General features: G+C 49.6%; 1 protein-coding gene across 1 annotated transcript in view; it reads right to left on the bottom strand.

Moving 5' to 3' along the window:
- Window positions 1-11,500, bottom strand: part of PFKFB3 (6-phosphofructo-2-kinase/fructose-2,6-biphosphatase 3) — a gene marked incomplete at its 3' end in the record, with an annotated part of 93,895 nt that extends 82,395 nt beyond the window's left edge. Inside the window, exon 1 of the mRNA XM_015424717.1 lies at window positions 11,347-11,500. Within this exon, the coding sequence (XP_015280203.1) occupies window positions 11,347-11,500 (154 nt within the window). The remainder of the gene's footprint in view (window positions 1-11,346) is intronic.
- Window positions 11,501-12,494: the final 994 nt, after the last annotated feature.

The raw sequence follows: 12,494 nt of genomic DNA, 5'->3' as shown, positions 1-12,494 counted from the left end.
GCTGGGCGGGAGTGGCTCGCCCGGCCCCCCCCCCCAATAGCTAGCAATCCCAAACTGTCCAGTGGAGCCTGAGCGGTGGGTGTTGACTTCTGACACACTTCCAATGACATCAGGGGGTGTGGCACATGCAAATAAGTTATGCTAATAAATTATGCTAATGAGCTCCTGCACCTCTTTTTCTACGAAATTACCCCTGCATGTAACTTAAACCCGTCGCTTCCGGTCCTCTCCTCTGCACGTGTGTGAAGCACATGGGAAATTAGATCAGCAAACTGACTGGCTCTTCACCAAGAACGGGAAACCCGGAGAGCGTGAATCACCAGAAACATGGGAAGAATTAAAGGACACCCTTTCTGAATATAGTAACTCCACTTCCCAAAGGGACCAAAAACAGAGTGAATCAGACTCTGACAGAGGACAGCCTTCCAAAGTGAGAGCCAGTTTGGTGTCGTGGTTAAGTGGGCGGACTCTAATCTGGGAGAACCGTGTTTGATTCCCGAAGGGCGGGGTATGAATCCAATCTCTTCTTCTTCTTCTTTTACCTCACAGGGCGTCTGTTGTGGGGAGGGGAAGGGCAAGGAGTTTGTAAGCTGCTCTGCGACTCCCTTGGGTAGTGAAGGGCGGGGTATGAATCCAATCTCTTCTTCTTCTTCTTTTACCTCACAGGGCGTCTGTTGTGGGGAGGGGAAGGGCAAGGAGTTTGTAAGCTGCTCTGCGACTCCCTTGGGTAGTGAAGGGCGGGGTATGAATCCAATCTCTTCTTCTTCTTCTTTTACCTCACAGGGCGTCTGTTGTGGGGAGGGGAAGGGCAAGGAGTTTGTAAGCTGCTCTGCGACTCCCTTGGGTAGTGAAGGGCGGGGTATGAATCCAATCTCTTCTTCTTCTTCTTTTACCTCACAGGGCGTCTGTTGTGGGGAGGGGAAGGGCAAGGAGTTTGTAAGCTGCTCTGCGACTCCCTTGGGTAGTGAAGGGCGGGGTATGAATCCAATCTCTTCTTCTTCTTCTTTTACCTCACAGGGCGTCTGTTGTGGGGAGGGGAAGGGCAAGGAGTTTGTAAGCTGCTCTGCGACTCCCTTGGGTAGTGAAGGGCGGGGTATGAATCCAATCTCTTCTTCTTCTTCTTTTACCTCACAGGGCGTCTGTTGTGGGGAGGGGAAGGGCAAGGAGTTTGTAAGCTGCTCTGCGACTCCCTTGGGTAGTGAAGGGCGGGGTATGAATCCAATCTCTTCTTCTTCTTCTTTTACCTCACAGGGCGTCTGTTGTGGGGAGGGGAAGGGCAAGGAGTTTGTAAGCTGCTCTGCGACTCCCTTGGGTAGTGAAGGGCGGGGTATGAATCCAATCTCTTCTTCTTCTTCTTTTACCTCACAGGGCGTCTGTTGTGGGGAGGGGAAGGGCAAGGAGTTTGTAAGCTGCTCTGCGACTCCCTTGGGTAGTGAAGGGCGGGGTATGAATCCAATCTCTTCTTCTTCTTCTTTTACCTCACAGGGCGTCTGTTGTGGGGAGGGGAAGGGCAAGGAGTTTGTAAGCTGCTCTGCGACTCCCTTGGGTAGTGAAGGGCGGGGTATGAATCCAATCTCTTCTTCTTCTTCTTTTACCTCACAGGGCGTCTGTTGTGGGGAGGGGAAGGGCAAGGAGTTTGTAAGCTGCTCTGCGACTCCCTTGGGTAGTGAAGGGCGGGGTATGAATCCAATCTCTTCTTCTTCTTCTTTTACCTCACAGGGCGTCTGTTGTGGGGAGGGGAAGGGCAAGGAGTTTGTAAGCTGCTCTGCGACTCCCTTGGGTAGTGAAGGGCGGGGTATGAATCCAATCTCTTCTTCTTCTTCTTTTACCTCACAGGGCGTCTGTTGTGGGGAGGGGAAGGGCAAGGAGTTTGTAAGCTGCTCTGCGACTCCCTTGGGTAGTGAAGGGCGGGGTATGAATCCAATCTCTTCTTCTTCTTCTTTTACCTCACAGGGCGTCTGTTGTGGGGAGGGGAAGGGCAAGGAGTTTGTAAGCTGCTCTGCGACTCCCTTGGGTAGTGAAGGGCGGGGTATGAATCCAATCTCTTCTTCTTCTTCTTTTACCTCACAGGGCGTCTGTTGTGGGGAGGGGAAGGGCAAGGAGTTTGTAAGCTGCTCTGCGACTCCCTTGGGTAGTGAAGGGCGGGGTATGAATCCAATCTCTTCTCTCTTCTTCTTCAAAGTGGGATTCAGGGAGAGATCGGGGCAAGGTTCCAGCCCCACTATCTGCTACAACAAATCTCCAACATCGAACAGCAGAAAAAAGAGAACAATCCATTGTTTCAGGGCAAAAGAACAAAAGGCTCATCAAACGGCACTGGGTGACCTCGACCTCCTCTGCCTGGCGGGGCTGTTGTGAAGATACAATGCCAAAGGAGAAGAGCCGTCTACTCTGCGTGAGCTCCTCGGAGGAAACATGGGATTGAACAGGCACCCAAAACTGGAAAGAAGTCGACGCCTGGTTCGGAAGAACCCTTTCACTAGTACCAAACAAGCACAGTTGGCTAGAATCTTCCCTTACTCAGCATTCCCCCTCCCCCAGGAATATGTTGCATTATTCTATTCATGTAAAGAGAACATTTAAATAAGTCAACCTGCTTTTTAATTGTATGAAAGCGTCACTGAGCGAACCAGCAGTAGGAACCGCAAGAGACTGAAATGCTTGGAAAATGAAGACAGAGTTGGCAGTTTCAGATAGGTACGGCTTGGTAACCAGTGGAGGTTTGAGGGTAGGGACATGAGCAGGCACATGGTGGTGTGTGCGCTGTGACATCATATCCTGTTGCTCTGGGAATCACCGGAAACATGATGGTAAAACCATAGAGTTTCTGGAAATTCCTAGAGCTCTGTGATGTCACTTCCATTTTTGTCCCAGAAGTGAGGTCACACCGTGCTGACTTTTTTAATATAGATATTGTTCTTCTGCCCAGTTCCAGGTTGGGAAATAGATTTGGGGGCTGAGCCTGGGGAAGGCCGAGGCTGTCCAGGAGAACTGAGCTCTGTCATCGGGAGATAAACTGTCACAGCGGGAGATCTCCAGGTCTCACTTGGGGGTTGGCAACCCTAGGCTTCTTCCGTGTGAACCTACCCATACAGCTAGAGCCAGTTTGGTGGAGTGCTTAAGACTCTAATCTGGGAGAACCGGGTTTGATTCCCCACTCCTCCACACGCAGCTGCTAGTGTGACCTTGGGTCAGTCGCAAGTTCTTTCAGAGCTGTCTTCTCAAGGGCGGTTCTCTCAGAGCTCTCTCAGCCCCACCTATCTCACAGGGGTGTCTGTTGTGGGGAGGGGAAGGGAACGGAGATTGTAAGCGGCTCTGAGACTCCTTCAGATAGCAAAAGGTGGGGTATAAATCCAGTCTTCTCCTCCTCCTCCTTCTTCCTCCTCCTCCAGTGGCTTCTTGTTGTAAATATGGAGAAAAGTTACACAGGACAAGGCCTTCTCCGTGGTGGCACTTCCCTTTGTGGAATGCTCTCTGCTAGGGTGGCCAGCTCCGACCTGGGACATACCCAGAGATGCCTGTCGAGGGGAGAATTTTGGGAAGGGTTTCACCTAGAATCTAGTGAAGCTGCTATTTCCCCCCCTAGGGAACTGATCTCTGTAATCGGGAGGTCAGTTGTAATTCTGGGACACTTTCAGGCCCACCTGAAGGCTGGCAACCGTAAATTCTCTGGCAGGAGCAGGGGTCATTTTCCTGCAGGAGCGCACAGGAGCGGAGCTCCGGCAGTAAGGAGCCCAGGGGGCGGGCACATGCAACAAGCCCCACCCCCTGCTCCCAGCAGCCCTCAGTCAGACCACGAGGAGCAAGAAGCAGCAGGTCAATTGCAGAGCACCCCCCCCCCGGCCCGCCTTCAGGTACAAGCTCTCCATCCTCTGTGAGGGCAGATCTGCACACACACGCCATAGCTAGCAATCCAAAACAGTCCAGTGGAACCTGAACGGTGGGTGTTGCCTTCTGACACACTTCCAGTGATGTCAGGGGGTGTGCAAATAAGTTAAGCTAATAAGTTATGCTAATGAGATCCTGCACCTCTTTTTCTACGAAATGACCCCTGGGCAGGAGTTTGCTTTTTCGACTTTTGGGAAGGCAATTAAAACATGCTTTTATGCATGTAGGGCTTGTGGATAAATTAACATATTTTTTTTGGCTAGATCTCTAGCTGAGTCCCTTTTGGGTCTTTTTATTCAATAAGGCTATTTTGTTATTGTTGAATTCTTGGGGGGGGGTTGTTGCTGTAATTTTACTTTTATTAAATGGTGTAACGGTGTGCCGTTAGACTTTGGTTGAAAACGGTGCCGTGGCCAAAAGAAATGGGACGAAGACCACAAAATCACCGGTCAATTACAAATACATTTCCCATGCAGGCAACTGCAGTTTGGATCTGGGCCATGAAGGAAGCCGAGAGGAGATTTAACCCTTTGAACCCTGTGGTGGTGTTTTTTTTAGCATTTTAAAAGAAAAAAGGGACACGCCTTTGGTTTCTCGCAAAGACAAAGAGAAGAACAGCGATTTCATCCAAAGTGTACGATGTATGGCTTCTCTACTTCGCTGCCCCTGACTAAAATCAGTTCCAGAAGTTCAGGGCGGACAAAAGGAAATACTTCTTTACACAGCAAGTGATTAACATGTGGAATTCGCTGCCAGAGGATGTAGTGATGGCCACGGGAATAAACAGCTTTAAAAGGGGATTAGACAGATTCATGGGGGAGAAGTCTATCAGTGGCTGCTAGCCATGGTGGCTGAGGGGAACCTCCACGCTCAGAGGCACTAACCCTCTGAGTCCCAGAGCCAGGAGGCACCATAAAAGGGTTGGAACACTTTCCCTATGAGTTAAGGTTAAAGCACTTAGGGCTCTTTAGCTTGGAGAAACGACGACTGATGGGTGATATGATCGAGGTTTATAAGATTATGCATGGGACAGAGCAGGTAGAGAAAGAGGTACTTTTCTCTCTTTCTCACAAGACAAGAACTCGCGGGCACTCCATGAAATTGCTGAATGGTCGGGTTAGAACCAAAAAAAACGGGTTCTAGATTAAATCGTGCCTGAACTCTCTATAGCAGCTGAAATGACTAAACTGAGGCTGTCGTATTCTGGTCACATGATGAGAAGACAAAAGTCACAGGAAAAGACAATCATGCTAGGAAAAGATAAAGGAAAAGGAGGCGGCCCAACATGAGATGGATCCAGGTGAATAGCAATGCTCCCTCTAAGCTGTGGAGTCTTGTGAGCAAAAATTCTACTTTGTGAGCTACCGGCATTAAAGTTGTGAGCGAGCCATTTGGCCACTGCATCAATTAGGTTGCTCTGGAGCCCTCCTTCCTGAGCTGAGACAAAAAGGTGTGAGCTGGAGGCTAAAAAAATCCTGTGAGCTAACTCACACTCACTCAGCTTAGAAGGAACAGTGGTGCGTGTTGGTCTGAAACGACAGAACAAAGTTTGAGTCCAGTGGCACCTTTAAGATCAACACGGTTTAATTCTGGGTCCCTTGGACTGCAAGGAAATCAAATCAGTCAATCCTAAAAGAAATCAACCCTGACTGTTCCCTGGAAGGCCAGAGACTGAAGCTGAAGCTCAAATACTTTGGCCACCAAATGAGAAGGGAGCCCTCACTGGAGAAGACCCTGATACTGGGAAAGACTGAAGGTCAAAGAAAAAGGGGACGGCAAAGGATGAGATGGTTAGACAGTGTTATCGATGCAACGAACATGAAATTGAGCAAACTCCGGAGCACGACGGAGGACAGGAGGGCCTAGCGTGATGTGGTCCACGGGGTCGCGAAGAGTCGGACTCGACTGTGCGACTGAACAACGACAACGACAACAGCAATGAGCGTTCAGGTGCATGCACACTTCTTCAGAACATGAGATGGATTGAGTCAGTCAAGGAAGCCAGGGAACTCAGTTTGCAAGACCTGAGCTGCCATAAGTCAGAAGCCGCTTGAGGGCACTTAATACACAGGCACGCACGTGGCGCTTCGTGATTAAGGAATGTGAAGTTTATGACACACTGAGTGAGCCAGTCTTTAAAGAGCCATCTGTCAAAATCTTGACAAAGGCCCAGAATCCCCGCTCAGAAACAAAAGCCCCAGGATTGGCCAGGATCATTAAATGAGTTTGCAACCCTTTTAAATGAGTGCTGCTAGCAAGCCAATCGTCCTTTCCTTCCTTCTTTCTTTCCAGGTGTTAATCTCTCTCTTTGTTTGTTCCTTATCTCCCTCCAAACTCAATCCTCAGGCTGGAGGTGGCATGAATGGGGGGGGGGGGCTTGTTTCTGTTTACACCTTCACAGCTGGCTAAGCAGGATGTGAAGATCAAATCAGTCAATCCTAAAAGAAATCAATCCTGACTGTTCCCTGGAAGGCCAGATAATGAAACTGAAGCTCAAATACTTTGGCCACCCAATGAGAAAGGAGCCCTCACTTGAGAAGACCCTGATGCTGGGAAAGATTGAAGGTCAAAGAAGACGGGGACGGCAAAGGATGAGATGGTTAGACAGTGTCATGGATGCAACGAACATGAAGTTGAGCCAACTTCAGAGGACGGCGGAAGACAGGAAGGCCTGGCGTGATCTGGTCCATGGGGTCGCGAAGAGTCGGACTCGACTGTGCGACTGAACAACAACAACAACAAAAAGTCTGATCTTGTCAGATCTCTGGAGGGGAGCAATGCAAAGCCAGCCTTGGTTAGCACTCGGGTGGGAGACCACCAAGGAAGTCTAGAGGCAGTCCATGGCAAACCACCTCTGGTGGTCTCTCGCCTTGAAAAATTCCATGACTGTCTGGTCTCACCACCAGTCTCTTTGACATGGGCTTTCCCGCCACCACTCAAATGCTAATGGGTGACCAGTTGCGAGTGGTTCAGTACTGTTTGGGACCCGGTCTTCGTTTTCCATCTGTGCTCCGCAGTGTTACGTAACAAGCCTTGTTCTGCGAAGCGGAACCTTCTGGCATCTCTGGATTCTACCCGCCCCCAGTCTTTGTGCTGTTTGTAGCTTTCGGTGGGTAGCCCTGTTGGCCTGAAGCAACCGAAGGCGATTCGGCATTGGCTTTTCCCTCTGTTGTTTGACGAAACTCATGCCGGAACAGAAATTGAAATGTAAAGAACGATAGAAATGGATAAGTGTATAAGAAGAACGATTGGAAAATGTGTTACCTGTGGAGTTGGAATATTTAAAAAAAAGGAAGATATGTAAAAGATCTAAGAGATGGGCAGGAGGTTGGAGCACTGTGGGAAGCCATGAAAGGGTGGGGGTAAGAGGGGGAAAGGATGCATAACGTAAACTTTGTTGTATGTTTGAACGTTTGTCATATCCTAATAAATTGTTTTTGAAGAGGTGGGGAAAAAAGAAAAGAAAAAAGAAATTCCCCTCTGCACTGCATGCTGCTTTCGCGTTCTTTGACTCTCGGCTTTTATGGTACCTTCTGTATAGAGCAGTGCCAGTTTGGTGTAGTGGTTAAGTGTGCGGACTCTAATCTGGGAGAACCGTGTTTGATTCCCCACTCCTCCACTTGCACCTGGCTGGATGACCTTGGGCAAGCCATAGTTTTCATAAGAGCTGTTCATGAAAAAGAGGAGTTTCTGTCAGGGCTCTCTCAGCCCCACCTACCTCACAGGGTGGCTGTTGTGGGGAGGGGAAGGGAAAGGCGTTTGTAAGCCACTCTGAGACTCTGAGTGAAGGGCGGGGTTTAAATCCAGTCTCCTCCTCCTCCTCCTCCTTCTTCAAAATGCAACTGTCATGATCTGTGTAGGGCTGGGAGACAAGGCCTAGAGGCCTAGGCCCCAGGAGAGGCCTGTGTGGGAGTGGAAAGCCGACACAGCCTACAATCCCCATAATGAGGAGGGGAAGGGAAAGGAGTTTGTAAACCGCTCTGAGACTCCAAGTGAAGGGCAGGATATACATCCAATCTCTTCTCTTCTTCTTCTTCTTAGATTTATGTGACTTTGCAGATGTGACTTTGCAGGCAGTACCACACTGCCCCGAAGGTATTTGAATGTGGTTTTGAGCTGCACCTTTTCCTCCCCGTTGAGACAATGCGGAGCAAATGCTAGATGCAGAATCGCCCATCGTTTGAGTCCAGCGGCACATTTAAGACCAACAAGTTGAATTCTGGGTATAAGCTTTTGTGTGCATGCACACTTCTTTCGTGTGTGCACACAAAAGCTTATACCCAGAATAAAACCTGGCTGGTTTTAAAGGTGCCACTGGACTCAAACTTTGTTCTGTTCATAGCTTTGGACATGTGTAGGTATATATCTGCCAGCTAACCATGCACCGGAGGAAGCAGTTCGTGAAAATCGTCCACTCTCTCAATCGGCTGGTCCTTGAGGTGTTCCCCGAGGCAGCTCTTTGTTATTTTCACCGTATCAACTGGTGCAAATTAATTCTGGAAAATGCATTGCTAATACAAAAGCTAACCGGTCCTAGTTTTATGCAGAACTTTCACTGTGGGAGGACTACCCAAAGGTGTCTCAGAGCAGCTTACACAATCTCCTTTCCCTTCCTCTCCCCACAACAGACACCCTGTGAGGTAGGTGGGGCTGAGAGAGCTCTTTCGAGGACTGCTCTTGAGAGAACTGCTCTGAGAGAACTTGTGACTGACCCAAGGTCACACCAGCAGCTGCATGTGGAGGGGTGGGGAATCAAACCCGGTTTGGTGTAGTGGTTAAGTACGCAGTTTGGTGTAGTGGTTAAGTGCGCAGACTCTAATCTGGGAGAACCGGGTTTGATTCCCCACTCCTCCACTTGCATCTGGCTGGATGACCTTGGGCAAGCCATAGTTCTGTCAGAGCTGTCCTTGAAAAAGAGCAGTTTCTGTCAGAGCTCTCTCAGCCCCACCTGCCTCACAGGGTGTCTGTTGTGAGGAGGGGAAGGGAAAGGAGTTTGTAAGCCACTCTGAGACTCCTTTGGGTAGTGAAGGGCGGGGTATAAATCCAACCTCCTCCGCCTCCTCCCCCCCCCAGATTAGAGTTCGTGCTCCTAACCACTACACCAAACAAATAAATGCAAACACATGCCGAGTGGCCATTTTCTCCAGGACAACTGATCTCTGTAGTCTGGAGAAGAGTTGTCACTTGGGGAGAGCTCCAGGCCCCACCTGAAGGTTGGCTACCCTGTGTTTCAGACATGGCAGAGCCTCTGACGATGGATGCCTCTTCCGTTAAAAAAGGAAATTGCTCTTCACCTAGCTAACTGGCCAGGGAGAGGGGATTCTAGCTTAGCCTCTTCCCTGACATTCTAGCTTTCCACAAGTGGAGACTTTTATCTAGGGTGCAGGAGATGTCCATGTGAAATGGTGCATAAAAACATAAGAAGAGCCCTGCTGGATCAGACCAGTGGTCCATCTAGTCCAGCCTCCTGCCTCACACAGTGAACAACCAGTTCCTCTGGAAGGCCAACAACAGGGCATAGAAGCTGGATCAGATCAGTGGTCCATCTAGTCCAGCATCCCATCTCACACAACGGCCAGCCAGTTCCTCTGGAGGGCCTGCATCAAAGCATAGAGGCCAAGGCCTTCGTAAGAATATCAAAAGAGCCCTGTGGGATCAGACTAGTATTACACCTACGGTAGTGCAACATCCTAAGAACACAAGAAGACCCCTGCTGGGTCAGACCAGTGGTCCATTTAGTCCAGCATCCTGTCTCACACAGTGACCAACCAGTTCCTCTGGAGGGCCAACAACAGGGCCCTGACGATGAGGCCTTCACAGAACATCAGAAGAGCCCTACTGGATCAGACCAGTGGCCCATCTAGTCCAGCATCCTCTCTCACACAGTGGCCAACCAGTTCCTCTGGAGGGCCAAAAACAGGACATAGAGGCTGGGACCTTCATAAGAACATATGAAGAGCCCTGCTGGATCAGACCAGGGGTCCATCTAGTCCAGCATCCTCTCTCACATAGTGACCAACCAGTTCCTCTGGAGGGCCAACAACAGGACATAGAGATCAAGGCCTTCCCCTGATGTTGCCTCCTGGCTCTGGGATTCAGACGCTGACTGCCTCTGAATGTGGAGGCTCCCCTCCGTCCCCATGGTTAGTCGCCGTTGACAAACTTCTCCTCCATGAATCATATACCCGCCACCCAGGTATACAGTCAGGGGCGGATGAAGGCTCACGGGCGCCCTAAGCGCTGACCAATCTTGGTGCCCCCCCTCCTTTCCACACTGACCCAGTCCATTTTAGTTGTTGACCTGTCTGACCAGATATACCAATGCAGGTTGCAGCAATACAAAAAATTATTCATATGGCGACACAATATACTGTACAAACTAAGCTTTTCACCCTTTCCCCAACTTTGTGGTGCCCCCTTCGGCCCTGGTGCCCTAAGCAGGTGCTTAATCTGCTTAATGGTTAATCCGCCCACCATATACAGTTCACCTCCAGGCAGGCAGGCAGGCAATGTTGACACCAGTGTTCCCTCTAAGCTGAGTTCGTGTGAGCTAGCTCACAATTTTTTAGCCTCCGGCTCACACATTTTTGCCTTAGCTCAGGAAGGGAGGGCTCCAGAGCAAACTGATTTATGCAGCTGCCAAATCGCCTGCTCACAACTTGAATGCCAGTAGTAGCTCACAAAGTAGAATTTTTGCTCACAAGACTCCACAGCGTAGAGGGAGCATCGGTCGACACAGGTGCCTACTAGCCCTGTTGGCCTGAAGCAACAGAACCAAGTTTGAGGTCACAGAAATGGATAAACTAACCGTAATTCTGCAAGGGGAAGATGATAAAGTGTTTAAAGAACGATGGGCAGACTTCTATAATTGGACTGAGAACAAAACTTTGTAATAGACTCGTTCAGATCACGTTAAAATCACAATGGTAAAGATTGTATTTTTCCTTTTGATGAAACTTAAATAAAACGTTAAAAAGAAGAAGAAGAAGAAAAAGAACCAAGTTTGAGTCCAGGGGCTCCTTTAAGACCAAGGAAGCCTAATTCTGTGCATGCACCCTTCGTCTCCAGTTTGGGTCAGAAAGAACAGGTGAGCAATGTTCCCTCTAAGCTGTGGAGTCTTGTGAGCAAAAATTCTACTTTGTGAGCTACTGGCTGGCATTAAAGTTGTGAGCGAGTGATTTGGCTGCCGCATCAATTAGTTTGCTCTGGAGGCCTCCTTCCTGAGCGGAGACAAAAATCTGTGAGCTGGAGGCTAAAAAACTGTGAGCTAGCTCACACCAACTCAGCTTAGAGGGAACACTGGTGATGGGAGAAGCTGCCAAGGGAAAAGGCCTTTGACCTTGCTCCCCTAGCAGCAGCAGCAGGCCAGGTAAGCCTCGCGGCCTCACCTGGAGGCCTGCAGGGGGAAGCCCCGCCTCCCGAGAGGGAGGGGGGACAGCGGGAGATTTAACCCCTTACCTTTCCGGAAAGGCATCGCGGCCGGGCTCCGCGGCTGGGCGACAGGGGGAAGGGGCTGTGCGCGGCTCGGTGGCAGAGGCCGCTCTCCAGGGTCCCTTCCGCAGCCCTCCGGGTCCGCAGCGCGACGCTTCCCCGCTGCAGACGACGGATGCATGGCGCAGGGCAGTGGACTAATTTGGGCAATTCCTCCCGGCGGCGTCACGGCTCCGGGTTTGCAAAGGAGGAAGCGGGCCCTTGTTAACCCTTCCCGCGCCGCTCGCAAGGCGAGGAAATCAGTCGCCTCCCGGCCGCTTGCGGGGATCCCTCCCGTCCACGACTGGCAAAGGGTCGTCGTCGGGTTTTTTTGCAAGGAGAAAACGTTAGGAAAGCCGGTTCCCTTTCCTCTCCCGAAAGGCTAGGCGTAGAGATGTAAGATTTCCGGAAATTTTGAAGCTCGGGAAAAAAAACCCGGTTTTTTGGGTGGGGGGAAACGGAAATTTTCGGAAAAATTGAAAAAAAAAAATGCAACCTTAGCATTTCTGTTGTCTCTTCTAGATTGAAAGTCATTCTGTTCCTTCGGGAACATAAAATATGACTATGGACATTTTTACTTGGCATGAAATTATCACCACTAGCATATTAAAAATATAGCGTACCCAAACAGTTATTTCAAGCAGAATACCCACCCACATGCAAAAACAAAACTGAAACTACACCAGTTTGGCGTAGTGGTGAAGTGCCCGGACTCTAATCTGGGAGAACCAGGTTTGATTCCCCACTCCTCCACCTGCACCTGGCTGGATGACCTTGGGCAAACCATAACTCTGGCACAACTGTTCTTGAAAAAGGGCAGTTTCTGTCAAGAGCTCTCTCAGCCCCGCCTCCCTCACAGGGTGCCTGTTGTGGGGAGGGGAAGGGAAAGGAGTTTGTAAGCCGCTCTGAGACACCTTTGGGTAGTGAAGGGTGGGGTATAAATCCAGTCTCCTCCTCCTTATATATATATATATATATTAGAAGTGATTTGGAAAACATTTGAACACCTTGTCTTAAAATATTTTATTCATCATGTTAAAATAAAATGTTCCATAATCAATTTTTGTTCTTTTTCCAATGTTTCCAATTTTTCGGAAAAAAACAAAAAGGCTTCAGGAAAAAACCATAAAACTCGG

Source organism: Gekko japonicus, unplaced genomic scaffold (assembly GCF_001447785.1).
Source record: "Gekko japonicus isolate JY-2015 unplaced genomic scaffold, Gekko_japonicus_V1.1 scaffold2865, whole genome shotgun sequence".
Lineage (NCBI taxonomy): Eukaryota > Metazoa > Chordata > Lepidosauria > Squamata > Gekkonidae > Gekko > Gekko japonicus.
The sequence above is the reverse complement of the archived record's forward strand: the minus strand, read 5'-3'. Positions and strand labels throughout refer to the sequence as shown.